General features: G+C 36.1%; 2 protein-coding genes across 2 annotated transcripts in view; both read left to right on the top strand.

Annotated features, from left to right (window-relative positions):
- LOC136799443 (uncharacterized) overlaps positions 1–4,449 on the top strand; it is a 33,395-nt gene extending 28,946 nt beyond the window's left edge. The window contains exons 13-16 of the mRNA XM_067056149.1: positions 799–981; positions 1,251–1,324; positions 1,483–1,572; positions 3,964–4,449. Coding sequence (XP_066912250.1) covers positions 799–981; positions 1,251–1,324; positions 1,483–1,572; positions 3,964–4,107 — 491 coding nt within the window. The 3' untranslated portion in view covers positions 4,108–4,449. The remainder of the gene's footprint in view (positions 1–798; positions 982–1,250; positions 1,325–1,482; positions 1,573–3,963) is intronic.
- Positions 4,450–12,103: 7,654 nt separating this feature from the next.
- On the top strand, positions 12,104–20,728 carry LOC136799459 (solute carrier family 12 member 2-like). The gene is given in 11 exon segments (XM_067056170.1): positions 12,104–12,655; positions 15,324–15,600; positions 15,979–16,205; positions 16,942–17,469; positions 17,758–18,062; positions 18,450–18,636; positions 18,960–19,257; positions 19,483–19,613; positions 19,615–19,807; positions 20,025–20,229; positions 20,231–20,728. Coding segments are annotated over 11 exon segments (3,234 nt in total). The 5' UTR covers positions 12,104–12,169; the 3' UTR covers positions 20,628–20,728.
- Positions 20,729–26,429: the final 5,701 nt, after the last annotated feature.

The raw sequence follows: 26,429 nt of genomic DNA, 5'->3' as shown, positions 1-26,429 counted from the left end.
GGGGGGACTAATGCAATTGGGGGATTTCAGGAAATTTTATGGGAAGTGGGGGTAGAAAGCGCAAAGATCAGGTATAATAATTCAAATAGATGATTAAATGTGTCTATATTTCCAGCATTTATGCGTTCATTGCAGGAAATTGTTATATTTTTGTTAAGTTATTACGTAAAATATAGCGAATCGGTTGGTCACAAAAATATTCTTTGATAGGGGGGACCCCGCAAAAAGGGTAGGTGGGGGGAGAAGACCGAATGGGGGTTTTAGGCCCCAGATGGGGGGACCTGAAAACCTGAAGGACACCATGCCTGTTCCTTCGAGCTCTCCTTTCCAAGTCCTCTTCCTTCGAGCTCTTCCTTCCAAGTCCATGATCTCTTTCCTTTTCTCGCTCATGTTTGCTTGCCCTATTCAGGTGTCTAGGCTCGAGGGCCTATTCATCTTTCAGTTCATTAATATCGTGTTGGCTCAGTCCCAGTCTCTGTTTGCATTATTCATCAATGATTAGTTTACTAGCTTCACAGTTCGTTCGTTCGTTCGTTTGTTCGTTCGTTCGTTCGTTCGTTCGTTCGTTCGTTCGTTCGTTCGTTCGTTCGTTCGTTCGTTCGTTCGTTCGTTCGTTCGTTCGTTCGTTCGTTCGTTCGTTCGTTCGTTCGTTCGTTCGTTCGTTCGTTCGTTCGTTCGTTCGTTCGTTCGTTCGTTCGTTCGTTCGTTCGTTCGTTCGTTTTTTACAATGTATCATTAATCCTTTGAATTATTATGATCGGCCGTTTTTATTTGGTGCACTTTTTTTTCACCATTCAGACGCCTCACCTGTTCACAAAGCAACCGTCATCCCTCGAGGATCAGCGCTCGGTTATGTGATGCAACTGCCAGAGAAAGATGAGTTGAGTTGGTCAAAGAAACAACTGTTAGCGAAAATGGATGTGTGTATGGGAGGGCGAGTCGCTGAAGAAATGATCTTTGGTGAAGACTCCATCACTACAGGTATTTCTCCCCTTTTTTGTCAACTCTTAAATAGCTTTTTTCTCAATTCTTAGGTAGCTAGAGTGTTCCCTCTGAATGGCGGAAACCATTTGGGATGGTCAGGCTTGATTAAAAGTGGATTTTAATCTATGTAGATTTGTTCGTTTGTCATTTTCCATTGATCTGTAAAAGATTGGACCACCCTTTTACGCTGTTAAATGGTTTTCCTTTCTCTTGCATATCTCTCTCAAGCAAGTTTTGAGGAGTGTCGTCTCTCTTATCTCTCATAGGTGCATCAAGTGATATGCAACAAGCAACTAAAATTGCCAGAGCAATGGTCACCCAATACGGAATGAGTGAAAAGGTTAGTACAGTATTCTTGTTTTTAAATAAGTTTGTGTATAAAAAGATTTCTTTCTAACTTTTTTTCCATACTAGCGTAGCACTTTGTTTTTATCTGTTTAAGTCGTATGCAGTTATAACCACTTGGTTACTTCAGATTTTTCTTCTTGCTCACAAAAGGTTGGAACAGTTCTCATCGACGAACAACAAGAGAAATTAAGTCCAGAATTACAAGCCGTCATCGAAAGTGAAGTCAAGCGTCTTATAAACGTAAGTTGACTTTTTTGCTTTGCTTTCCACTTAATCTTTGATTCATAGACCTTAACGGTGTTTTTGATTTTTCTAAAAAAGCGATGCATTGTGGGATTGTTTTGAGTGTATTACAATAGAAATCTCTTGGAATTACTCGAGGGAATTTTATTGTAATACACTCGAAACTATCCCACAATGCATCGCTTTTTTAGAAAAATCTAGGTCTATTCTGACATTTTTTCCAGGCAAGTGATAAAAGTGTTGATATTGGTCCTCCCTATTGATGCCATGCTTTGAATCCGAATAACCTTTTCAAATAAACTCGATCCAAACCCCACCCTACCTCAAGTTTTAAAGTAGATGTTTGTGTACGTGTACTCAATTCTTTGTAATTCATAATTAATTTTGCAGGCCTTGTAGTATGCAGATATAATCTTGTTTCGAGTTTACGTCATCATAAAGTGAACAATATTATAATGACTTGAAATTAAATCTTGATAAAGAAAAACTAAGGAGCCTATGCAGCGCTTTTTATTTTTGAAACATCCTACCTTAGCGAAATGTTGACCCCTGCACTCCCTCAAAATCTTTTTAGCAATGTTTATAATGTTATAAACACGGTACGTGAGCTTGCAACAGGACGGAAGACTTGAACTACCGACCCTTACATAAACCCCTTATCTGCGTGGTTTATCTGCGTGGTTTATCGTAATGGTTTTTATTTCGGTGGCCAAATTTCTTGATGAAGACTTATTAATCTGAATAAAAGTTTCATCATCTCACACTTAAGCCCTTTCGAAATTCATAAGTAATTTTAAACTGTGATAAAAATTTTCGGTCAACCTAAGGGTTTCGCTCAGGCTTTGAGTTAAGTTTCGAGGTCATCATCAGCCATAGCAACGTTGTGTGCGAGTTTGCACTCCAAAGGATAATCGACTCACTGACTGGTGGGTATTACCAATTATAACAGTTTTGATTAGACTTTCCCTTGTGGTGTTTAATACATAAGATTTCAGGATTTCCCAGTGTTCGTTTCAAGTTTATTAAATGATTTGACGCAGAAAAAATATAATAGACCAAAAACAAGAAAATTGTTACGAACAACAACAAAAAAGAAAAGAAAAGGCAATAGCTAAGTGAGCATAAAGAGCAGATTAGAAGAGCGGGCCCCCAAAATGTCCGGCTGATGTTATGAGTTTGGTTGTCGCTAAAATTGGAGCTCCCAAAAAGAAGTATTGTATGAAGTGATCTGGGGTTGCTAAATCATGATGTTGCAGAAAAGTTTTCTATAAGCCATGGATTAAACATTAATCCATTTCATCATGCATGTCAGAAAAAAAGACATTCAAAACGGGTTTGACCTGAAACCTTTGCTTATCAACAAACCAAATCAGTAGCTTATACCACGTTTCATCGATAACGAACTTCATAATTCAATATAGTAACGTTCTCAATGACGTTGCATGCTTGCTCTCTTTCTTTTCCAACGCGTCAAATCGGATTAGTTCCAGATTTCTGATACCTAAGCGTTATCAATCTTATCGATAAACGTGGTACTAGAAAATTTAACGTACTCAAATTTTCATGCATTTTTTGTTATCTCATCTTAATAGAATTTTATTGCTTTGGACTTCAACCCTGAGTTTGACAGGCTTTATTTTTTAACGGCAATTCTTTCTCTTTACGTGACCCAGAAACTCGACTAAGGACATTAAGTGACGTTTCCTTTTGTATTTCAAGTGAAATGATAGTTTCGCAACGATGGATACAAATTTTTTGATGCGAACCTGTCCTTTGAAAATGAACCACTCCTTTATTTTTACACTCCTCCTCCCTTTCTATGAGTTATTCTCCTTTAATTCTTTTCGTTTTTTGTCTCTCCTCTTTCAAAAAGGCGTCGAACATACTACATACCACGATTCCATTAATTTCATGCTCCTCTTAAAATAGGAAACGCGTGCACGGGTTCTGGTAAAAAAAAGGTTGAAATCAAAAGTTCAAATCAAAAGTTTTACTCCTTTTTAGTCCGCATTTTAGCTAGAACTCACACACAACGACCTGAATGAAGACTCATTTCTTAAATTGGATAGAATGAGATTTTTGTATCTTTAGTTTAGTTTGTTAGGCTCAAATTAAAAAGTGAGAGTTGCGATAAAGCTTTGAAAAACTTTGTCTCTCTGCCCTTACATTTAACAAAAACGTTCTTTCCAGAAAAAATGAAAGGTCGTTTTTTTTCCAAATATTGTCGAAAGATAAAAGATCTTCCCTCAACTAGAATTGACCATGTATGTTTATCAATAAGAAAGCTTTCAGTTCATAAAACCCCTTTTTCCTCTTTGACTAAACCTTCCATCGTGTTTTTTCCTCATCGAAAAAAATTTTTCATTTTCTTCTCATTTATTTTAACAGGAAGCATACAATCGAGCTAAGAAGATTTTGAGTACGAAAGCTAAAGAACACAAACGTCTGGCAGAAGGTTTACTAAAATATGAGACTCTGAATGCTGATGAACTAAAGCTGGTCATTCAGGGAAAAGCATTGGAAAACAAGTAGATGATTTGAGAATTTGAAAATGCAGAGTCTTATTTATATGATATATTTTTATTGGTTTTTACTGCAGCGCTTTATAATATTTTTTGTTCAGTTTCGCTTTTTTCTGGGACTTTTTGTTGTGATTTTAAGATGTTGCAGGGATGAACTGGAAAGGTTCTAAACAATATGATTCTGATGTTCTTTTGAGCTACTTTTAAAATCTGCAACGTGTCAAGAGATTGGATTATTGGAATATTCCGGAGCGTCGTGCCTTGCATCATGGCTCAATTAAACTAGATTGTATAAAACTGACATTTTGAATTTGGTATGTATTTTGGAAAAGATGACTATCATGTACTGAAATTGTACATTCAGCCTTGATTTATTTCCATCCCGAAAAAGGACCAAATGATATTCTGACTGTCATACATAAGGTTTCAATAATTAGATCGCATGTATCATACATTGCTTCTGTCAATATTTTCGATATTTTCTCATCGTCTAAATCGTTTTAAGCAAAACAAGTTATCCTTTTCACTTATAATTGGTTTTCCAGTGACATTCTGACCAAGAAGAAAAACGATGTCATTTGTTCTGTCATTGTACAAGCTGTTATTTAAAACGTGCCTGCGTTAACTCTAATAGCCTTCAAAATTGTATCAGCTCTTGAACTCGAGTGCATAGAGTGTCTTCTAATAACTTCATGCTAATTATTTTGGAACAGATATTAATTATTTTATATTTTTATCTGAAATTTCGATATTCTCGTTCTTTTTTAGAAATAGGCAACGAGGGAAGTTTTTTTGCAGGTAGTCATGATTTGGCTAATTGAAAACTTTTTTAATTCATCATTTGAAACTTCCTTTGCATCAGAAGATAAGGGAAACGGTGGAAAGGAGATCGATCTGTAATATTTATTCTTCACAGATTTCCTATATAGTAATGGTCCTTTTTGAGAGAATAGTCACCATTTCAGGTTCTGTCTAGAGTATCATACATTATTGAACTGTCATCAAACGATTGTATTCTTTGGGTAGAAGGGATCCTTTATAGTGTATCTCCATAATTTTCCTTAATGAAAGGAGTCTAATTTTTTTTGATTTTCATTCAATCAAACACAGGGGTCACAGACCCGTTGGGACCCCAGCCCCACTGGAAAATAAAGCAAAAATTTCGTCCCCGGTGGGAAAATATCCTTGAATTTCAGCACCACTGGGACTTTGATTTGTGTGATTGGGCACTCCAAAACCATCCCCACTGGGTTAACCTTGGAACAATAGAATTTCTATACCCATTGGGGTTTCAGTAGGAATTTTTATCCCCACTGAGGAAAAAAGTTCGACTGGGGCTGTAAGACAGGGGTGTAATCAACGATCAAAGTTAGCATTTTATGTTTCTACAATATATCATGGATAAGATGTATAGGATAGGTAGCAATTAGGGAGGTTCAGTTTATGCAATATTTGTGTGTTATAACTTATGCAAGTCCTAATCGTTTGCGTGATAAATAAGGACTACCGTTTTGATGTTTTAGAGAACGTTTAAGAAGACACGTCAATAAATTATTGCATCGTTTAAGGACTTCGACAACTACTTGATTTTGGTCATTCTTTGCCCAAATATGGAGTTTGAAGTTTTTTCCTTGTACGTCATTAACTCACCTAAAATTATTTTCATGTGGCTGCAAAAATCTTTCTTGCAGTTAAAGTAAACAAACAATGCATTTGAGACAAACAATCAGCAATTTCTGTGGTTGAATTTTTCTTGTGGATTTGCTGTGATCACGTGCTAAATGTTCTTGAAATGTTTAATCGATTGGTTTCTCAAAGCGTCTTCCTAACCTTGTTTTTGATCGAAATTTTGACGTTTTTCACGTTCTTAACATTTTTGATTTTTGGTATATTTAAGCGAATCTTCTTATCGTGGGTTGTTTGTCCTTCTCATGCTTCGATGCTGGGTTGAAATTAAGCAATCACTTTTCCGGATTTTCATCTTATGGTGTTCATGAATTGAAATAGGATTTTAGTATCTTCTGTGTGTCAACGCTGTTGAAAATTTGAAAAGTTTTTTCGGATTTCTTTTTGGTAGAGGTTGATGAAGAGTGAAGAGTTCCCCTTTATAGTGCCAAGCAAACTGTTTTTTTGTTATTAACATCGAAACATCTAGTCTGATAGACCTTGCTGGTAAGGCAGTAATCTTTACAAAGAGAGGCTTCATTACCTGTTGAACACCCCTGTATCGATAAATAGTGAAAACAATGGCTAGGTGTTGGTTGATCTCAAAATTATATTGCTTATTGTAGCGAAATTTATTTTACCATTTAAGATGCTAGTCAAATGAGTTTCTCCAAATCACCCTTTGTGTGTAAACCAGTCAATTTTGGCCAAGCTTGCAGTTATTCTTAAATTTCTATTGTTCCAAAAAATAGAGCTACACGCTTTTTTTTTTATAAGAATGGTGTTTTTTCATTTCATCATGGATATTCTTAACTTTTTGGCGAAAATCATCCAAAAATATTCTTACGGTATTCTTACGGTATTCTTAGGTTAAGATCGAAATTGGCAATCTACAAGTTGAAATGCATTAAAAATGGCATTCTTAGGTTCAGTTGCTAAATTCCATGATGGTGATATTCTTACCATATTCTTAATATTTTGGCCATTTTCATCATGGACATTCTTATAAAGTGTATTCTTATAAAAAAAAAAGCGTGTATTGTTCTTAGGGCCTAAATTTGAGGCTGGTGTTCTTATAAAATTGTTCTTATAAATAAAAGTGAAAATGAGAGTCCCAGTTAGGGTGTTTAAGGGCGTGAAACACGTCCTTATCTACACGCTTTCGCAATTTTTCTAAGAGAAGTTTGCTACTTATATACTAAGTAATAACGTGACGTGGGAAAAGCGTCAAAGAAAAAGTAGAAGTTCTTAAAAAAATGATAATTTCTTCTGACAATGAAGTTTTTTGCTTTTAAATCTAAATAGGCTTAATGTGTCTTTTCTTTTAAATGTTATCAGTGGTATCGGCTTTATGCAAGATGGGGTATATATAACAGTTGGTATTTTGAGTTATGATATCACATTTAGTTCAGCTCTTTTGGTTAGGGTGAGGTGACGCCTCGTTTAACAGAGCTCAGACAATGGCAAGCAGTTGTGATGAAGTTTCTGCATCTTTTGCGATGATTTGAAGTTTGTAGTGTAGCAGTGATATGCGCTTTATTATTTAGTACAATTTGGAATAAGAGTATTCGATGAGTTGGTGAAATGGTTTAATAAATTCTTTTTATGAACTGTAAATATTTAGCGTTTGTCTCCTTTAAGTGGGTTTATAGCTCATGAATTTAAAACCCTAATTTTAATCAAGGAAGTTAGAAGAAGTATAAATCAAACTTCCTTGATCCGAACAACAGAATCTGAGGAACTGTTTATTAACAGGGCTTGGAGGACTGTTTAAATATACAGTTGACTCTCTCTAATTCGATCTTCAAGGGACCAAAAATTTCATTCGAATAAGAGAGTATAATCTAAACCACTTTCTAGTTGAGGAGGTCAATACGTTAGTTCGAATTACAGAAAGATTCGAATTAGAGAGACTTGATTGTAGACGCTTTTTTAGAATTTGGAGAATCTTTGCTTAGGCTTTGAAAGTCTTTATTTTGATCGATCTTTTGAACGATTTTCTATTTTTGTAGAAACTATGCATTGAATTTCATTACATTGACATTTTGTGAGACAAGTGATCTCAAAGCTATATATCTTAAGCTTAACTTCAATCATGTGGTCACATTTCGATCGTTTTTGGTATTTTTTCATGATGTTATCACTATAGAAAAATTCTCAAAAATTCATACTGTTTCCCACTTTAGCATGAATGGAGTTGATTGCTTTTAGTGGAGAAAAACAAACAAATGGGGATGTGCACCATTACAATGTCTTCTGACATTACACCACGGACCCAACAGCTGATTGGCTGCAAGTGACGTATTGATTGATTTTACGTCACTTGTAACCAATAAGCCCTTGGGTCCGTGATGTGATGTCAGAAGATATTGGCATTGCATGGATTAAAGATTGCCCATTTCAGAATTTTGATAGAAATTTTCTATAGAAATTAGGTTATAAACTAAAACTACGCAGTATGCAAATCAAATTGTATTTCGTACAGTGAGACAGTATTTTGTACCTAATGACTTTGACGAGTAAGCGCTAAGATTTGTTTTAATGCTTCCTTCGAAAAATAGATTTTTTGTTTGTTTTGTTTGAGTGTTGTTTTATCCTGTTTATTTAACCTCTCTTTAATCTCTGAGACGAATGTCGCATCCTATTGATGTCTGTTCAGATGCGGATGATAAGGTGCTGCATATTCGATCATTAATATTTTTACTCCCCTTATAATTATAGATTCTTGTGTTCGACGTCGTCAACCTCTAACTTCTTTTTTTGAGTCGTTTGCTTAGCATTTATTCTTGATCCGGAAAACTTGGAAAGGATTTTTAGACTTCTTTTACAGAGCTGTTCATTAATTATTTTTCATATCATTTCCTTCATAGTTTTGTTCTTTGAAGCAACAGCACCTTCACCTCTTTGACTAAATGATATGGTTGATATTTATTCTAAGGTCCAACGAGACACGAAAAAATCTTCATGAACTTTGTTTCGTAGTCATCTATTCACATTTCAACGTTGAGACTTTCTGCGTGTTATTTTTTCTCTTTACCAGGAAGTTCCGTGTATTGGGCAATCGTTGGTTGATCACTTGACACTTTGAGGAAGACTTAAATGTGTTAAGTTACGGTATAAAATAAGTCGAATGTGAATTCTACATAGCAAGAGGTCGTTTTCAAGTTCATATTGTTGAATGGATGCAAATCTGTATTTCTTGAGGCTACATTTACTTTGGCACACTTTGGATGTTGTATTTGACTTGAGATTGAGATTTGTAATAATCGCTTCTCTTCAACAGATTATTTGGTCACGTTGCCAGACAGTGAATCAGTTACTTAAAGGATTATCTCCCCTGACCTAACAAGTTAATCGCAAATTTTAGAATACTTTCGAAAATGGCTTTGCTGAGTGAAGTTGAATTTGTCTAAGATAAAGAAAGGTAGATTATAATGTATCATTATAATGGCTCGATTGAGCGATTGATTCCTTTGTATCCACAATCAGCGCCGAAATATATTGGTTTAAAGATCGGGCGAAAATTGCACTTTGTTTCATTGGATTTTTCGAGTGGCTTCCAGGCTATATTCTCAGCCTTATTGGAACATTGTTGAGCTTTTAGATCCTAAGGTCATTAAACTCAGAGTTAAAACTCTACTTTCCAACCGTACTTAAAAGCACTTAAAAATCACTTGTGGTTTTTAAATTTTGAGGGAATTCCTTTTGTGCCAAGTATTACGGTGGGGATTGCAGTTGGTACCTAGTATTCAAGCCGTTATTGAACGACTATCAATCGAATTTTACTTATATCTAGGCCCCAACAAAGATATTCATTTCGCTCTCGATTAGCTGACTATTGACAAGAAGTTTGACTCAACTGCTACTTTATGAGTGGCATGGATAATGACGGAATGATTTGTGATGATTTGATGAAATACTTTTTTAGGGTACAAACTTGCTCAATGCAAGAAAATGATGCCAAAAATAAAAACTGATGATACGCATAGGAAATGTTATTTAAAAAATATTTTTCCTTCTTTGTACCACCGTGTCCTCACTCTCTCTCTATCCCTCTTCAGATTTGAAAATCTTCGGAAGGCTGCCCATGACTGATCGAGACTTTCTAAAGCAACAAACATTCAAAAGGTCAATCCTTGATACATCCTACTGTATGATATTTCATTCAGTATTCTCTTGTGCTCTCAAATGGAATGTTATATCACATTGATACTCTTTCTTATTTAGTTATTCCCGCTCTCCTTCGTAGTCTATCATCGTATGTGATTCAAAGTTTTGCAGTACTTTGAACCGTCAAATCTTGTAATTACAGACATCTTAGAAATAGCACATTTTTCGTATGTCATTTGAACTAACAAGTGATTTCGTCTCTTCCTTACTGTTTTTAACGGACGTTACGCTAGTCTGCAGACGGATATACATAGGTTATCCGTGCTTTTGTTTACACCAAACTAAAAAATGAAGTTCGTGTGGCGGTCGGTATTCATTCTCTCGTTTGCGTGGAACTCGTCATTCGTAGCTCGCGCATCCTTCTGGTTCTTATACCACAACGATGGTGCGTTCGATTTTACTTTATTTGAAGTGTCGATATCTTAAAGAGTCCTCCACCGTTTGTGTTTTATGGTAGTTTTGTGATCTCGCATTCCGAGTGATGATATGGGTCATTAAGTAGCGCATCCTTAATTACTTTGTCATTATGTATTAGACTCATTAAAATATGAATGATGTTTTACCTTCTATCTCCTTTACGGATTTTTTTTAGATTTATTTTATCCAGCAATGCATGTGGAATGCCAAACAATGTTTCTTCTCAACACTTTTGGGACGACAAACTTCTTTTTTGTTTTTAATTGTGTGCAAGTCTGTTGTAGGTTTTTTATTATTGCTGGCTGGATGAGCAAACTGTCGTGTAGTGTTGATTTTATCCTAGAAACTTTGTCGTAGTTTCAACAAATGTTTAGCAAAAAGATTATCAGTACTTGCATCAGTTCAAGAAAGGAATTCATACAATTTGTTAGACGTATTATGTTGATACTACGAGGTTGTAGGATGCGAAATTCTCATTGTAAGACGAGGAATCTTTGTACACATTTTGTGTAAACAAATAGCTGCTTGAGGTATTTATATGTTTGCTTCCACACTGTTTAAGTAGGTATATAAATTCTTGTTTTGAATAGTTTAACCTCAGAAGTGATATGGCCACGCGCCGAATAGTTAGCGAAGGAGTTGTTGTGATTTGCATAAAAGTACTGTTTTTTTCTCTGCTCTCTGATCTGCGTTTGGACCAGTGCATGGACGTTTGACTGACAGTGAATGGAGTTTAGGTGTTTATGTCAGTCGTTTATAAGCTATTGCAGTGTAAAGCGTGACACTTTGCATGTCCATACGCAATAGCTGTTCTAGACTTAAAAACCTAACTTCACTTTTTTGTAAGTATTGTGGTATCGTTCAATACGAGTTGACGAGAAATTTTGAAATCTGCATGACGTATTTCAATAGATCGGTATATTGCCATAGACGCGACGAAAAAGAGATCTAGAGTATAGATTATCTGCCTTGTTTGTTCAGATTAATATGAAGATAGTCGAGGATCGGACAAATTGGACAAATTAAATGAAGTAGAGCATTATACGTTATTGTATATATAGAGAAGATTAAACTAGCTTACATAAAGATAATGGGCTGTCCTAAAGACGTATTATCAACCGGTATGCGTAATGCTAAACACAGACTTATTTAAGATTGAGCTTTCATTCATTTTTCTATTCATTGGAATGCATATACCTCTTGATTTGTTTTCTGAAGGTGTGGGATCGTCATTTAGTTTGTTTGTTTTTTTGCAGAGCGTAAATAAGGTTGCAGTAGAATACCACCTCTGCTCTGTTTAGGCTATTTTATAGAAATGTTTATAAATTTTTGGACTAGGTTTGTATTGATGTCATTTTTCAACAGTGCAGTCTCCCTAATTCGAACACGCAACACTTAGAACGCAAATTAGTTTGAGTTAATGAAAATTTCGAGTTATAGAGACCAGCCAAACAGCAAGCTTGTTTTACTTAAGGGGACATTGCATATTTATAGAGCACCGGGTTACGAAGATTCCAATGTATCATTGATTGAATGCAACAAATAAGGTGTATTCAAACAACAAGATATCCAGGAAACATAAAACATGACGAGTAACATCTAATATCTTTACGCCTGGAAGTTACTCAAAACGTTGCGTTTTCCTGGATACCTTGTTTTCAATCAACACTATCATCAAGATTTGTTTCCCTGCAAAATGAAAGTGTGTATAATCAATACTGTAAATTTTCGTTCTTCTCCATTTCTCTAGAGAATAAAAATTCAACAGGGTTTTGAAATCGTATTTGCCTATTCAAATTCACTTTTGAGTCTTTCCCAAGATGTCAAGTGAAGACCTTTCAAATGGCACCGGCGTCGTGAATGGAGGCCTTGAGATTGACTCTATGGTGCCGAGTAGCAAAATCGACGGTGTACCTCGATTCAGGATTTCGAAAACACCAGCTGCAAATGACGTCACAGATATGTTAGATGCCGCTTCCAAACAAAATGGAACGATGCCGCCCTCAATCATGACACCTGGTATAGAAAAGGCGGATGATGCTGTTCAAGAAACGCCCGCCTCACCAACCGAAAAGCAAGAGAAACATGTTCATCTATACCTGCCGACAGACCATAATGACACATTGCAACACAACCGTACACATACCAATACACAGACTATGGGCTATCTGACTCATGACGCTGTTCCCTTGTCTGTCTTCTATCGCAACCAGGAATCGATGGAAAATATCGCTGGTGGTAAAAGACCGACATTAGATCAACTTCATAAGGGTGAAGGCCTTGAACATGCTAAGAAAAGACATTGGGTAAGAATCGTTTTTGTTTTTTGTTGTTTCTTTTTAGAGTGTCTTTTTAGTGTTGTTTTCAATCTGGACACGTGAGGTATACTCAGTTTCCCTCTGCTTAAACCTGAAACCTTTACACTGCACGCCTCACAAGAATGCTTTAATCAATCCAATGCAATTAACGAAAACATGCATTAAGCATTCTTCACTAATTGGTCAGTCAGTCAAAGCCAAACCGTAATACCATCTCAATATACATACCACTTAAAACAAAATCGGTCCCCTTTAAACAAACATCAATTAAAAAGAAAATCACTTCACTCAAGATGAGAAATATAAAGAGGTTAAGGAGATGATCGTCCTTGCTTTACATAATCTTTACAAGCTTTAAATTATTTCAACGTTTGTGAAATATAATGCGCATGCGCAAAATGCGTCATACGGAAAATACCATCTCAAAAACTGACCGTAAAAAGGGATTTCATTTCCCACAAAATTTCAGAACTCGGGACTTTTATCATTATCCCTCCTTGTAATGGTATTCATAATTCTAGCGAGATTCGTCTGCGGGAAAGTTGCAGGACTGTTACTGACATAAATTTCTTGGCGGAGATTTACTTCATTGAGCTTCAAGCCCTAAGGGCTAGAGGCGAGACTCGTGGATGGGAGATAAAACCACTTATTTCCCATCTATAACGCCCGCGCTTAGTTTTTACACAAACACCGGATTGAGACTAAAATCTATCGCTAGATTTCAAAAAAATGTAGTCCTCCAAAACAAAGGAACCGGTAGATGCAATCCGTCGTTATGATTAGGGGGGGGTTCTATGCACGTTTTGGATGGGAAATAAGTGGCTTCAATTTCTCCAGGGTTTAAGTTTCGCCTCTAGCCTTTCAGGCTTGAAATTCAATGGTTTACTTCTTGTTCTCCATCCTACTGTAGTTTTTGTCACGTTTTCCTTCGTAACCTCGCTTCTAGATCAAAATTATTTTCCTCAATTTCAACAAGTGTTGCATCATCGGGGAGGGGACGTTTATTAACGGAAAGGTTGGGATATATTAAACACCATTTATAAGGGAAAGTCATTCAATCAAAATCAATCATTAAAATGTTTCTAACAGCATACATTATCATTAAAATCAAATTAAATTTCTACAGACATTCTCAAAGCATTGATGCCAAAATAAGATTTGCAGTGACTGACGTCATTTCTCAAATACCTCGCTCAATCTATCGAACAAAGTTCAAACTAATATTTAATTTGCAAAAAAAGACCTTGTTCTATTTGTGGCTTTGTCAAACTGGTTTTTCAGGTTTTGTCTTAAGCTTGTTTTAATTCAAGGTCTAAACACAATTTTCATCAATATGACAAAAAAGGTCAATGTCTCTATGATTTCTGTTCAAAGTTGAAATAAAAAGTTTGAATTCCAAAACAAAGATTTTTATACCCACTTCTCACAGACCCGGTGGAATTTTTTCAGCCAGTGGGGATAAAAATAACGGACTGAATGAAACTCGATAGGCATATTTTATATCTTATATGGCTGGGGATTTTAATTCCTTTGTTTTCAAGTCAGGAAAATTCAGTGGGGGTGGGAAAAATAGTAAATATCTTGTAGTGAGGATGGGAAAAATAGTACGATATTTGGCCAATTTTTCTAGTGGGTCTGTGAGAAAGGGGTAAATTTTTGACATGAAAATCGACTTATAGTCTGTGTCAGTCTGTGCATAGCCTAGGCTAAGAAATTACGCAAATAATATGAAATTAATTCTAAACTGTCTTCCTTCCTATACGATTATTAGTGCGAAGAGAGGTTTTCTGAAATTATACTGTCTCTGTATTTCGAAATATTGATCCTTTGACCACCATTTTCTAAAATTGTACATTTAATCATTCATCGATTAGAGATTCCTGACCTTGGTAGTTTCCTCAGTTTGATTGCAAATGATTTATTACAATAATTCATTAGATTAAAAAATGACATTAAATTAAAAATGTAATTAATAATTTTTTTTAAAATATGGGGCATGCTGTTGTGGTCGAAAATACAGACACCACAGACTGACCAAATATCCAGAAAGCTTGAAAGCAATATATCAACCAATGTTTTAAAATCGAATCATTGGCATAGATAGGGGGAAAAATTGACTGATTTTTCATAAGGATAAAATATTATTCACTATTCATTAATTTAACAACTATTAATATTTTTATTCGAATTCAACAAACGTGTAAAAACATGAAAATCAAAGTCTCTACCAGGAAATTCTCCTTTTGCAAGACACATGTCAATCAAATAAAGCCTCAAATATTTTAATTCAATTCTTAAATCTTTTAATTCAGTTAAAACTAAAATATGCCTGAATATAATCGTCTTTGCTGGTCGCATTAAAACCAGAAATCTTATCAAAAATTGAAATTCCTCAAAACATTTGTGTGCCTTTTAAAATAAAAATCTGAAGAAATGTTCCTGATCAAAAAAACTGAAACATTATAGACATTAAAATTTTTTAAACGATATTTCGGCCTTTACAGACCTTTATTGTTTAAAATAGTATCAAGGATAAAATTTTCCAACAAAAAACACCCAAGTCCCTAATTTTTGGCAGTATCACTGAATTGTTTGTTCTATAATGAAAAGTCCTAATTGTTTCTCAATGTATTTCAAACGATTCTTGTCTTTCCAGGATGCATCCAAAACGGTTGAACCTGTCAAAGGGATCTCCGACATAGAAAGTACCGGTGAAAACAAGAAGGGTGCTGTCAAGTTAGGGTGGATCAAGGGCGTATTATTTCCCACCCTATTGAACATTTGGGGCGTAATTCTATTTCTACGAATGCCATGGATTGTAGCAAACGCTGGGATTGGTTTATCTTCGGTTGTTGTGATCTTGGCAACTTGTGTGACCACCATTACTGCTCTCTCCATGTCTGCTATCTGCACCAATGGTGAAGTCAAAGGAGGTATTAAGTTTATCTGGTTTTCCTCTTCCTTTTGGACATTTGTGAAATATTGGTGTTTGACTTTACTGACTTGATAATATCGTTTAAAGGTGTTCATTCGTTACTCGGATATTAATGAACTAGATTTTCACGCCGCGTCAATCTCGAACTCAGTTCCTTTGCGATTCTGATAGCGCTCAGTGCTCATAAAAGGACGATAGCATCGTCTAGTCTATCAGTAAAAATTCAAGAAGTGGTAGAAGTGGCTCTGGGTACGAGATTGACCTACTGACATAAACTATATGTATCTGAAGGAACCGAGAAGGAGTTTAAGCCTCACTCCTTTAAATGAAAAACAAAAATGATTGACCTGCGAATTTACTATCTTGTTATCTGTAGGAGGTGCCTACTTTCTCATTTCCCGATCACTCGGTCCGGAATTCGGTGGCTCCATTGGTATCATCTTTTCCATCGCAAACGCAGTAGCCGTCGCACTCTACTTGGTGGGTTTTGGTGAAACTGTACAAGCTTTGATGGGGAAGGATGGAATCTTTATGGTGGATGTGAAAAATGATGTTCGGATTATTGGTCTCATTGCTCTTGTTCTCTGCTTCATCATCACGCAAGTAAGTATTCTCTTTGTTTTTGGAATTTTTTGGAATCAAACCTCAAATAGCGAATATTTTCAAAATCACATGCTCTTGTTCATAGTCATCTACTAATTATACTGGCTTTTAAATTCGCCTGATTCGGCCAAAGCTTTGTTTTCGATGTTTTTCCTTGATATTCTTTAAATTTTCCACCCCTGATTTTCGGTGTCACAAAAACTTTTCGATGCGATTCAACACGTTCCTTTGACTTTACAAAACACATTCGCGAATGACCATTTCACGATCGAAAGCAAACATGAGCAATCAGGATCACCGTGCTTAGATAACAACTTTCTATTGGTCTAAATATTTGCAGGTTAACCAATGGGAAATCGTTATGGGGGAGCAATCAGTCCTGATTACCCTTGATTCATTTCGACCTAAAAATGAACCATCTGTAGTATTCGACTTTTGGTAACCTGTACAAACTTCCAGCCTCCGCCAAGAAAAGTTTCTCAGTAAATACGTTCTAAAACTCGAAAATTTCTGCGTCTTTTTTTATCAAGCTGGATTCACCATTAGGAAAGCCGACTGTAAATTCGTTGTGCGCTTTGTTTTCGTTCCACTTTTTTGACAAGATTTTATTGAATTCATAAATAGGTTTTAGAGAACGGTAACGGTAACTGTCGTGCATACTCGATAAGGAACTATCAGTAGCATATATGTCTTATCGCCAAGAAAATGAGGTATAAGTTGTATTTTCTTTCTAAAGGTCGGTCTTGATTGGGTCATCCACACACAATCCGGCCTGTTGGCGTTGTTGGGTGCAGCCATCATCAGTGTGATTGCAGGAACAGCTTATCCGAACCCACAATCGTCACGTGACACAATGGAACAATACGGACTACCCGGATATTCCGGTGAACTATTCAAAACGAACTTCGGTCCAGATTATGAGAACGGTGTTGGTTTTTTCGACGTCTTCTCCATCTTTTTCCCTGCTGCAACAGGAATCATGGCTGGAGCGAACTTATCAGGTGATCTCAAAAATCCATCACAAGCCGTCCCATGGGGTACCCTTATTGCTATCGTAGTCACTTCCGCAGTGTACGTCTTGCTATGTTGGCTCTTGGGCTCCTCAACCATGCGTTTTGCACAAGGCCCAATCTCTTTGATGGCAAGTGGATTGAATGATACCCTTAACAACACCCTTAGCAACAGCACAACGACAACGACCACCGTCACAACAACGCTGGCAAATGTCGAGGATTATGAGTTCGGTGCGAGAAACGATTTACAGGTGAGAGCGCTATCAATGATCTAGTCACTGAGATTTAACTCCCCAACACTTCTTCTCTGGATACAATCAAAGCGATTTGAACTTTGACTGATTCTACACAATCTTATTACAATAGCTCCACAAATCGAACACTCATGGGAGACTAAAACTTGTTTGAGCTATTATATGTAAAGTTCGAGTACTAGAAATATTGTTATAAGAGTTGATACATTGAAGCTATAGAGGTGCGAGTTTCTACTGTATAAATTATCTATGTACTATTTACATTTTCATCATCTTAACTTTCAGATCATCGAGAGAATCTCGTTATGGGGACCACTGGTTTTGATCGGAATCTTTGCAGCCACATTATCATCTGCACTTGCATCTCTGGTTAGCGCTCCAAAAGTATTCCAAGCAGTCTCTAAAGACAAAATTTTTCCAGGGATCGAAATCTTCGCTAAAGGATATGGTCGCTCAAACGAACCGAGGAACGGCTATTTCTTGACTTTAATCATTGCTGCAGGATTCATTGCTATCGGTGAACTAAATGTCATTGCTCCAATCATCTCTAATTTCTTCTTGATGGCGTACGCCCTTATCAATTATGCTGTGTAAGTTATTGCTTATTCTATCATTCCGTTTCTTCCTTCCTTAACTACGAAAACCTTAGTTACTCTTTTCGAGCTTTCTTAGTAAACTCATTGCCGAGAAATCACTAAAATATAATTAACTTTTGTAAATGCAGTGGAAATTCGAATGCCTCCTTAACTTGAACAATTAGTCTCGTCCTTTCAGTTAACAATAGAACAATACTTTATAAAGCTTTACTCAATAACTGGAACAAATTCGTGTTTTCCATGTGTTGCCCAGTTATGAAAAATTAACTGTACTCAAGACTATCCTTCTCTTCGAATAAACGAATGTAATACCAAAGGAGTTCCACCTTGGAGTCTTTCAATGCAACAGTCCTCATTTAACCTCTTCTTTCTTTGCTTTAGTTTTGCTTCCTCACTTTCCAAATCACCTGGCTGGCGTCCAGCCTTCAAATATTACAACATGTGGATTTCATTTATTGGTTTCTTGCTGTGCATGGCTATCATGTTTATGATCAATTGGTGGGCCGCCCTCATCACCCTTCTCGCTGTGGCGGGGTTGTACAAATGGGTTGATGTGCGAAAACCTGATGTAAGTATCAGAAAAGGATATTTAATTCGGACCTTTATAACTCGAATGTCTCCTTAACTCAAACAATTATATGAGCCCTTCAGTTAATAATGTCTTATAACCCTTACTCAATAACTCGAACAAAATTTGTATTCCCTTTACGGGTTAGGGAGACTCTATTGCGTGAGAAAAGGATTTTTCTAATTGTCGATATTGCAATCTTTATGGTATGTTTGATAAGAAGCTTGACAAAATGGTCTATAATGGGTCTTTTAAACTACTAGAACCTGACACTGATAAATCAACAATAGCCGTAAACTAACAATGTAAATTCTATTACTTAGATCAATTGGGGCTCGTCAGGGCAGGCTCATACATTCTTGAAAGCATTACGTTTCACGAGACGTTTAGAAGAAATCGAGGATCATGTCAAGAACTTCCGCATCCAATGTTTATGTTTGACCGGTCAACCTTCCCTCCGTCCAAATCTCGTCCATTTTGCTTCACATATTACTAAACACTTGGGAATGTTAGTCTGTGGTGAAGTTGTCATCACTGATAAGATTTCACAAACTACTCAACACAATGAAGCAAAATGGCTGAAGAAACATAAAGTCAAAGCTTTCCATCAAATTGTTCAAAGTAAGACTATATTATAGGTTTTGTTAACTCCCGCAGTACTGTTAGAAACTGAAATTTAATTAAGGATTCTTTCAAAATCATGGTACGTCAACTTCAAATATCTTAGCAAGCTAGATGACACTTGTGATTCTGTAATACACTGACTACTTACTTTAACGAGTGATTACTTAGATAGCTACTTAATTTGGTCACTCAGTAATAAATTAACCTTCGTTACTCCCCCAGACACAACATTACGCGGTGGTGTCAACAGCATGTTACAGACACTCGGTCTCGGTAAATTACGACCAAACACTCTCCTCCTTGGTTACATGAACTGCTGGCAAAACGCCGATAGCTCTAAAGTCGATGAATTCTACAAATATGCTTCACGACGCGTTCGACTTGAAATACGGCGTTGGTATTTTACGTCTTCAAGACGGCTTCGACATCACGGATGGTATAGTTGATGACCAGATTGAGAACGGCGTGGTAGATAACCATGAACCTGATTGGTATACTGAGGATTGGGACGAGAGTCAAAAACAACAAAACCCTGACAACCAACAAGGTGAGTGCAACAACATTTCAAGAAACTCCATAATGTGCATAATGTTCAATGAAAATTTTACCACAGTGTAGTGAGCGATTTGATAACGAGTTTCACTTGTCTTACAAGACCCCCACTTTCAGAACTCTTTCTTTTCCAACCACACAAGCATTTCCTATTAGGCCTTTTAAACATTGTATGATATGAGTCATGAAATTGTTCTTCTCTCCATTCTCAGGAAGCGACAATTCAAGTGACCCTGGCAAGGACGGCTCACGACTCAAAGAGAGCGAACTTCCCAACATCGTCATGGCTTTCGATAAGAAACGCAAAGGTTACATTGATGTTTGGTGGTTGTACGATGACGGGGGTTTGACCATTCTTTTGCCACACTTATTGTCACTCAGCACACACTGGCGTGGATGTAAATTAAGAATCTTTACCCCCGCTTTCTGATAAGAAGATCAAAGCTAATCAAATCCGTATGGCAAACTTGTTAAAGAAATTCCGTATTGATTTCTCGAGCGTCGTTGAGTTCCGCGGTATCAATAAACATCCACGTGACGATAGCGTGACTCATTTTAAGCGCATGCGTGGTGGAGCTCATTTACCCCCTGATGGTGTATTGGATAAAAAGACATTACGCCAAATTCGACTTGGTGAGCTTTTACATGAACATTCATCTGAAGCCAAATTGATTGTCTTGACGCTTCCTATTCCAAAAAAATCGGTAGTGACGTCATTAATGTACATGAGTTGGCTGGAAGTGTTGTCTGCTGATCTCCCTCCAATTATGATGGTACGTGGAAACCAGACCAGTGTTCTAACCTTCTATTCTTGAGGGATGGTTTCTGTTCACGAATCCATCAATTTATTAGCCACTTGACTAGACCACCTCCAGAGAGCCTCGGGGACCATATCCCTTTAATCGTGGACGAAGGACAGGAAATTCGAACATCTGCTCCTATAAACGAGAAAACAGTATGTCACTAGTAATCGTCATAGAAGACAAAGCTGCAAGAACAGTTTTAAAAGTAGGGAAAGAAGGAAACAAACGGCTTTCTATGAAAACACATATTTTATAAGTTTGAATGTGAATAACTTTTACTGTTCAATTAGTTTCACTTTCGGATCTGAACAGAACAATTTTCTTAGGCAAAGATTTTCAATCAAAGGTCAGAGTCCAACTTTTTAGAATCCAGTTCTTTTTACACAGTGTGTGTTTATTTACCGAATTGACCAACAAAGTGCAAGGTAACATTTACGACGCGGAGTGTGGTAATAACATAATCGATTTAACCCAATCCCCGCAGGAAATTAAGTTCCTAATCGAAATCTACGACCTAAGCTTCGGTGGTTTCACACCATAGATTTCCAACTTTTTTGCCCGTAGTTTCACAAATAGCCCGCGAAAAATCATGTCATAGATCCGACAGGCTCGAGAGCAGTTTCAGTTTTCTAAACATTTTTCAAAAAAAAAATTATTGACGAAAATATTGTATTAGTGTCACTTTTGTATTTATGTAATGGTTATACGATTTTTTATATTAAAAATATTTTTTATTACATTTTATATTCCCAATTTACTTTTTGGTTTCAAAAACTCTTTTTTGATCAATCTTTGTGACTGTATTATTATCAATAGGCCTTTCATAAATTACGTCACGAACATCACTTGCCTCGTATTCAAACAATTTCCATGGTGATCATGTCCTTTGAGTCATTAAATGATTTTTTCATGAATAGAAAGTATTTTTAATAAAATCCGCTGGGAGTTAATCACCATGGCAATAATTTCAAAACGAGGCAAGTGATGTTTGTGACATAATTTATGAAAAGGCCTATTGTCTTTTTAATTGGAAGTTTGTCTTATACAAGTCTCAACAAAAAAGACGGAATGTATTTTACGACTAATTGGCAAGAAATTTTCGGTTTTCCCCGGTAAACAAGTTTTTTTGGTTGAGGTTTGGTGAGGGAGTTTATACAGACTGATTGGCAGAGGTTTGAAGCTTTGAAATCGTTGAAGGCTAGAAGTTGTGAAAATCTACCAGAGAACGTCATTTTTTGATTATTTAGCTGTCAAAAAGTGACCCCTGTGAAAGTTTTTGAAAATTTTGGTAAATTCTCTCTTTTGTGCTCTTCTTTTAAAAATTTTTGACCTTGATTGTGAAAAGCATTGAAATCACTCAAATCCGTAAAATTAGCCTGGGTATCCAGACTCAAAATTTCAGAAAAAGAAACTTTCTAAAATTTTAGAGTCTGGTGCAACTAAAAATTCTGCTCAGTGACTGGGCGCGTACTGACCAATTAGAGACACTCGCATATGCAGGGACAGATATCCTTGCAGACGAGTTACTTCGACCAGACCTTAAACCAGAGACAAGATTATAAAAAACTAGACGGTGAAATAGTTTACGGTCTGGATATCCAGGCTACCGTAAAATGTGATAATTTTCCATTTTTCCAACTTGTGAGGGAAAAATGACCATAGGAAAAAAGTCATTTTTTAATTTCCAGATTTGCGAAAAACTGCACGTGCTGAGATAGCCTGGGAATCCAAGCTCATAATTTTAGAGAAAACAAAAAATACCTCACCTCACAAAGTTCTAAAATTATAGAGCTTGGTGCAGGTAGATTAGTCTGACACAGAATGTTATAAACAGTCTGTGTGTGAACCCTTGTTGACAGATTTTCTGAACTTTGGAAACCCAGGCAAACACACATAATCAACTTACCATAAAACTCCTCCACAATCTATAAAGACTTTCAAAGCTACTAAAAACCAAAATAAAAACATCAGCCATATGTATTTAGACTTCCAGCCAACAGCCATTTTGTTTTGAAATGAATCTATGTTTTCATTTTCATTTGTTTTCCTTTTTTCTGCAGAGTCAGTTTTTTTCCATAAATTATGCGCGCGCATCGAAATAATCAAAATGCACGCGAAAGTACTGCTAAGTAATACGCCGAAAGCTGGCCAATCAGGCCGAACCTGAATTGCAGGGAAAAATGTCCCTGCAGGCGAGTTACCTGCGCCAAGCGTTAAACCAGCAGCAAAAATATCATAAACTAGACTATGAAAAAAGTTTAACGCTTGGATTCCCAGGCTAGTGCTGAGAAAATGAGATAAATGTGAAAAAGAACTAACAAATCTTGGTTACTTTTTGAGAAATTTATCAAAGATCGGAAAAATATGCTTTTTGTGTCCTTCCTCTGGAAAGAGATGGAGTTTTTACAAGCTCTTATTTGATTTGGTTAGTCGTTAACCAAGATTTTGTTACTTTTTCTAAAGAACGCGTCATTTTTGGTCAGCCGAAGCTGAGCATTCAAATAGGTAAAATTTTCCAGTTCCATAAGACGACAAAAAAAAAATCCGATTTCCCGATCTCAACTTTGATTTCTAAACTTTCTTCCGATCGGGTTAACTTTTTGGGTACTTTTAGCGTGCGTTGTTTTTACAGATCATAATGTGATGTTTCAAGATGGCGGCTCAAGCGATAAGTCAGATATGATAAGTCAGTGTTGTACCAAAGTATTTCGAGTGTAAATCTGTTGCAAGCTTCAATTTCTGTCTTTTATTTTTTTAACTCGGAAAATCAAACACATGATTTTCATCAAGGGGATTCTTTTTCTACATCTTTTGAAGGTTTAAAGCCGTTTGCTCAAGTTTTTGTTTATGTTGAATTTTCTGATACTCAGATACTTTTTATTGCTGCTTTTTATTAGTTTTTGCAATAAAAACATATTTTTCTTGTTTGCCCTTACCAAAATTATAGGTTTCTAATCATACTTCGAAAGTACTTAAGACATACTTTTTTTGTGCTTTTTAATGTTCAAGTATTAAAGTCTATTCACGATAAGTGTGCACTCTTTTTTCATTAACCTATAACTTTTGAAGGAATTCTTCAATCTTTATAAATTTGGTATCATTAGAAAGATATTAGCGAGTGGAACAATTTGAAATAAAAAAATCTTTAAACAATTTCTGAAATTGAAGATGAAAATGAAGAAGAAAAAAATGAAGATCTTAGAGAAATGCTATAACTTTCATTTTCACTGGAGAGATTCTTTGATCTTAGGAGGATATCACTGTGAAAAAATTTCACTAAAATATTTATTCAATATAAAGTTATGATAAAAAGTTGATAAGTGATTGACCCCAAAAAACAGCAGAAAACAGCAGAAATCAGCGTTTTTAGACTTCAATCAGCTTATAATTTTGTTTGATATCTTTTGACTGAATGATTATTTTTGAGAAATTTTTTCACAATGATGACGTTCGATGATCAAGGATTCACTTAAGTGAAAATGATAGTTATAGCGCCTTTCTACAAGATCTTCATTTTTTTCTTCTTCATTTTCATCTTAATTTTTAGAATTTTTTTAAAGATTTTTTTATTTCAAATTGTTCCACTCACGAATATCTCTCCAATGATAGCAAATTTATAAAGATTGAAGAATTCCTTCAAAAGTTATAGGTTAATGAAAAAAGAGTGCACACTTATCGTGAATAGACTTTAGTATCTTGGCGGGATTGATGGTGTTCTAATGTTATTGGAATTTGATAAAGTTTACAAAAGTACAGCTACTGTCTAAATTTGATAAAGACCTCGCTGGATGCAATCGTGCTTTTTTGGACTTGGTTTGGACGTGTTTGATAAGGCGCATCGCAAAAAATTGTTTGGTTCCCGTCATTTCTACTTTAAAAAGTGGGGGTCATTCATTCGGTCGGTCGGTCGAAAATATTTTTCTTTTAAGAAGCAGCTACATCTTGTTGAAAGGGAATCCGTGTGGACTGATCCGAATTAAGAAACCGTGGATAAACTGGTTTTCGGTTTACTCTCCATTAGCATGCGGCTCACTACTTCGATTTGAAAATTTGTAAACACAGAGCGTCCAGAGGTCGACAGTGGAAATCCAGCAAAGCAGCGGAAAAGCTTTCCGACTCTCCAACTCTACCTGCTGACCGTAAATCAGGGTCGGTCAGATGACGGGAACCAAATGATGACATCACATCTCCTATTATTGGACTTGCAAAATTATGACAAATGGTCTTTGGAATTTGATCAATTATATTAATATTAATATATACAGTTCTTGTTGAAATTGATCAAACTATTTTTCACGCAGTTCCGGACGCAGATTGTGTTTTTCTAACCTTTTCTAACCTTGGCACACGTTTTGACTGAATGATGGAATGGAATGAATGGCGATAACAGTTTATACATATCTCTTATCAGACTTGCAGAAAGCGGACTGCAGAAAGTTATGAAAAATGGTTTCTAGAATTTAATGAATTATACTGTCAAGTTACACAATATGCACACTCTCGTCACAACTTGCACAGTCATAACAAACAGATCCATCTGGTCTTCATTTAACATTGTTTTAAAGTTTAAAAAACACTACCAGTGCTTGGCACAGAAGAGAGGACTCCCAGTTGAAATTAATTGCTACTCCGCTGCCCTGTTGAATTTATATGGTCATGTGTTTATTCCGCCAAGGCGGTAAAGCTATCGCCCAAATTCATAGACCAATCAAAAGGGAGTTTAAAGCAAAATGGGGGAAAAAATGAGCTTCCCTGCATAGTTATGAATTTTAAGTTTTGCTTTCGATTATCATTTGCGACCAGCAAAGTCTTCAAGATGGTTGTGTGCATGTTGTGTAACTTGACGGTGCTAAACTACAAAATTTATTTACGCAGACTGGATGTAAATTATGTTTTTCTGACCTTTCCAAATTTTGACTTTGACTGAATAGCAGTCAGTTTTTACGTACCTCATTGGCCTTGCAGACAACTGACAAATGGTTTCTGTAATTTGACCAAGTCTACCAAAATACAGTTCCTGTTGAAATGTTATAAATATGAGCTACGTTTTGCAAAGATTTTGATGCAAATTGTATTTTTCTGGAGTTTGCGCTTTGTCTTAAAGTTTGTAGCTTGTTAGTTTAAAGTGTTATTGGAGATTTATCAAGTAAAACAAAAAGTATAGTTTCTATGTATATTTGATGGATATCTTTATTTTGGTTCTGACGTTTTGGCAATTTTCTAATTTATTTCTAGATAACACTTTGGTCAGATATGGATATTGTCTACATCCAACAGAAAAAATGTATCATAACTGACTGGAATGAAATTAACAAAAACTTTAATTACACTATGTTTCTCTTTTATTTTATAGTAATGAACTATAGCTTAATTGTTTGATGTCGTAGAAACAGTGCTACAATGCTAAAGAGAAGTATACTTTGATCTTCTCGGGGGGGGGGGGGGGGTTGGAGGAGCTCTCAGGCTTGTTTTAAATAATTTTAAATCAAGTTATCAAATGTTTCACATTTTGTACATTATTCAACATTTTTAGTCTACTCTGTTTCAGTACATATCTTACATCTGTTAACCCACTTATTAAAGCTATCTAGCTAAGTCCTATTGGCTGACCTTCCAGCCTCGGCTGGTTTATTATTACTTCAAATGACCAATTATTAAAGTATCTTATAAAAACTCCATCTCATCTGCTTCCTCTCCTGTGTGCAGTCGTGACCAACTCCCACTGGAAAATCTGGCAAAGATATCGTCCTGTTGAACAAATTATGCTTTTTTACAACCCCACTGACTTCCTTGTGAAAAATGGAATGTAAATGT

This window comes from Clytia hemisphaerica, unplaced genomic scaffold, assembly GCF_902728285.1.
Source record: "Clytia hemisphaerica strain Z4C2 unplaced genomic scaffold, Clytia hemisphaerica genome assembly, whole genome shotgun sequence".
Classification (NCBI taxonomy): Eukaryota; Metazoa; Cnidaria; class Hydrozoa; order Leptothecata; family Clytiidae; genus Clytia; species Clytia hemisphaerica.
This window is presented reverse-complemented; position numbering and strand designations above follow the sequence as displayed.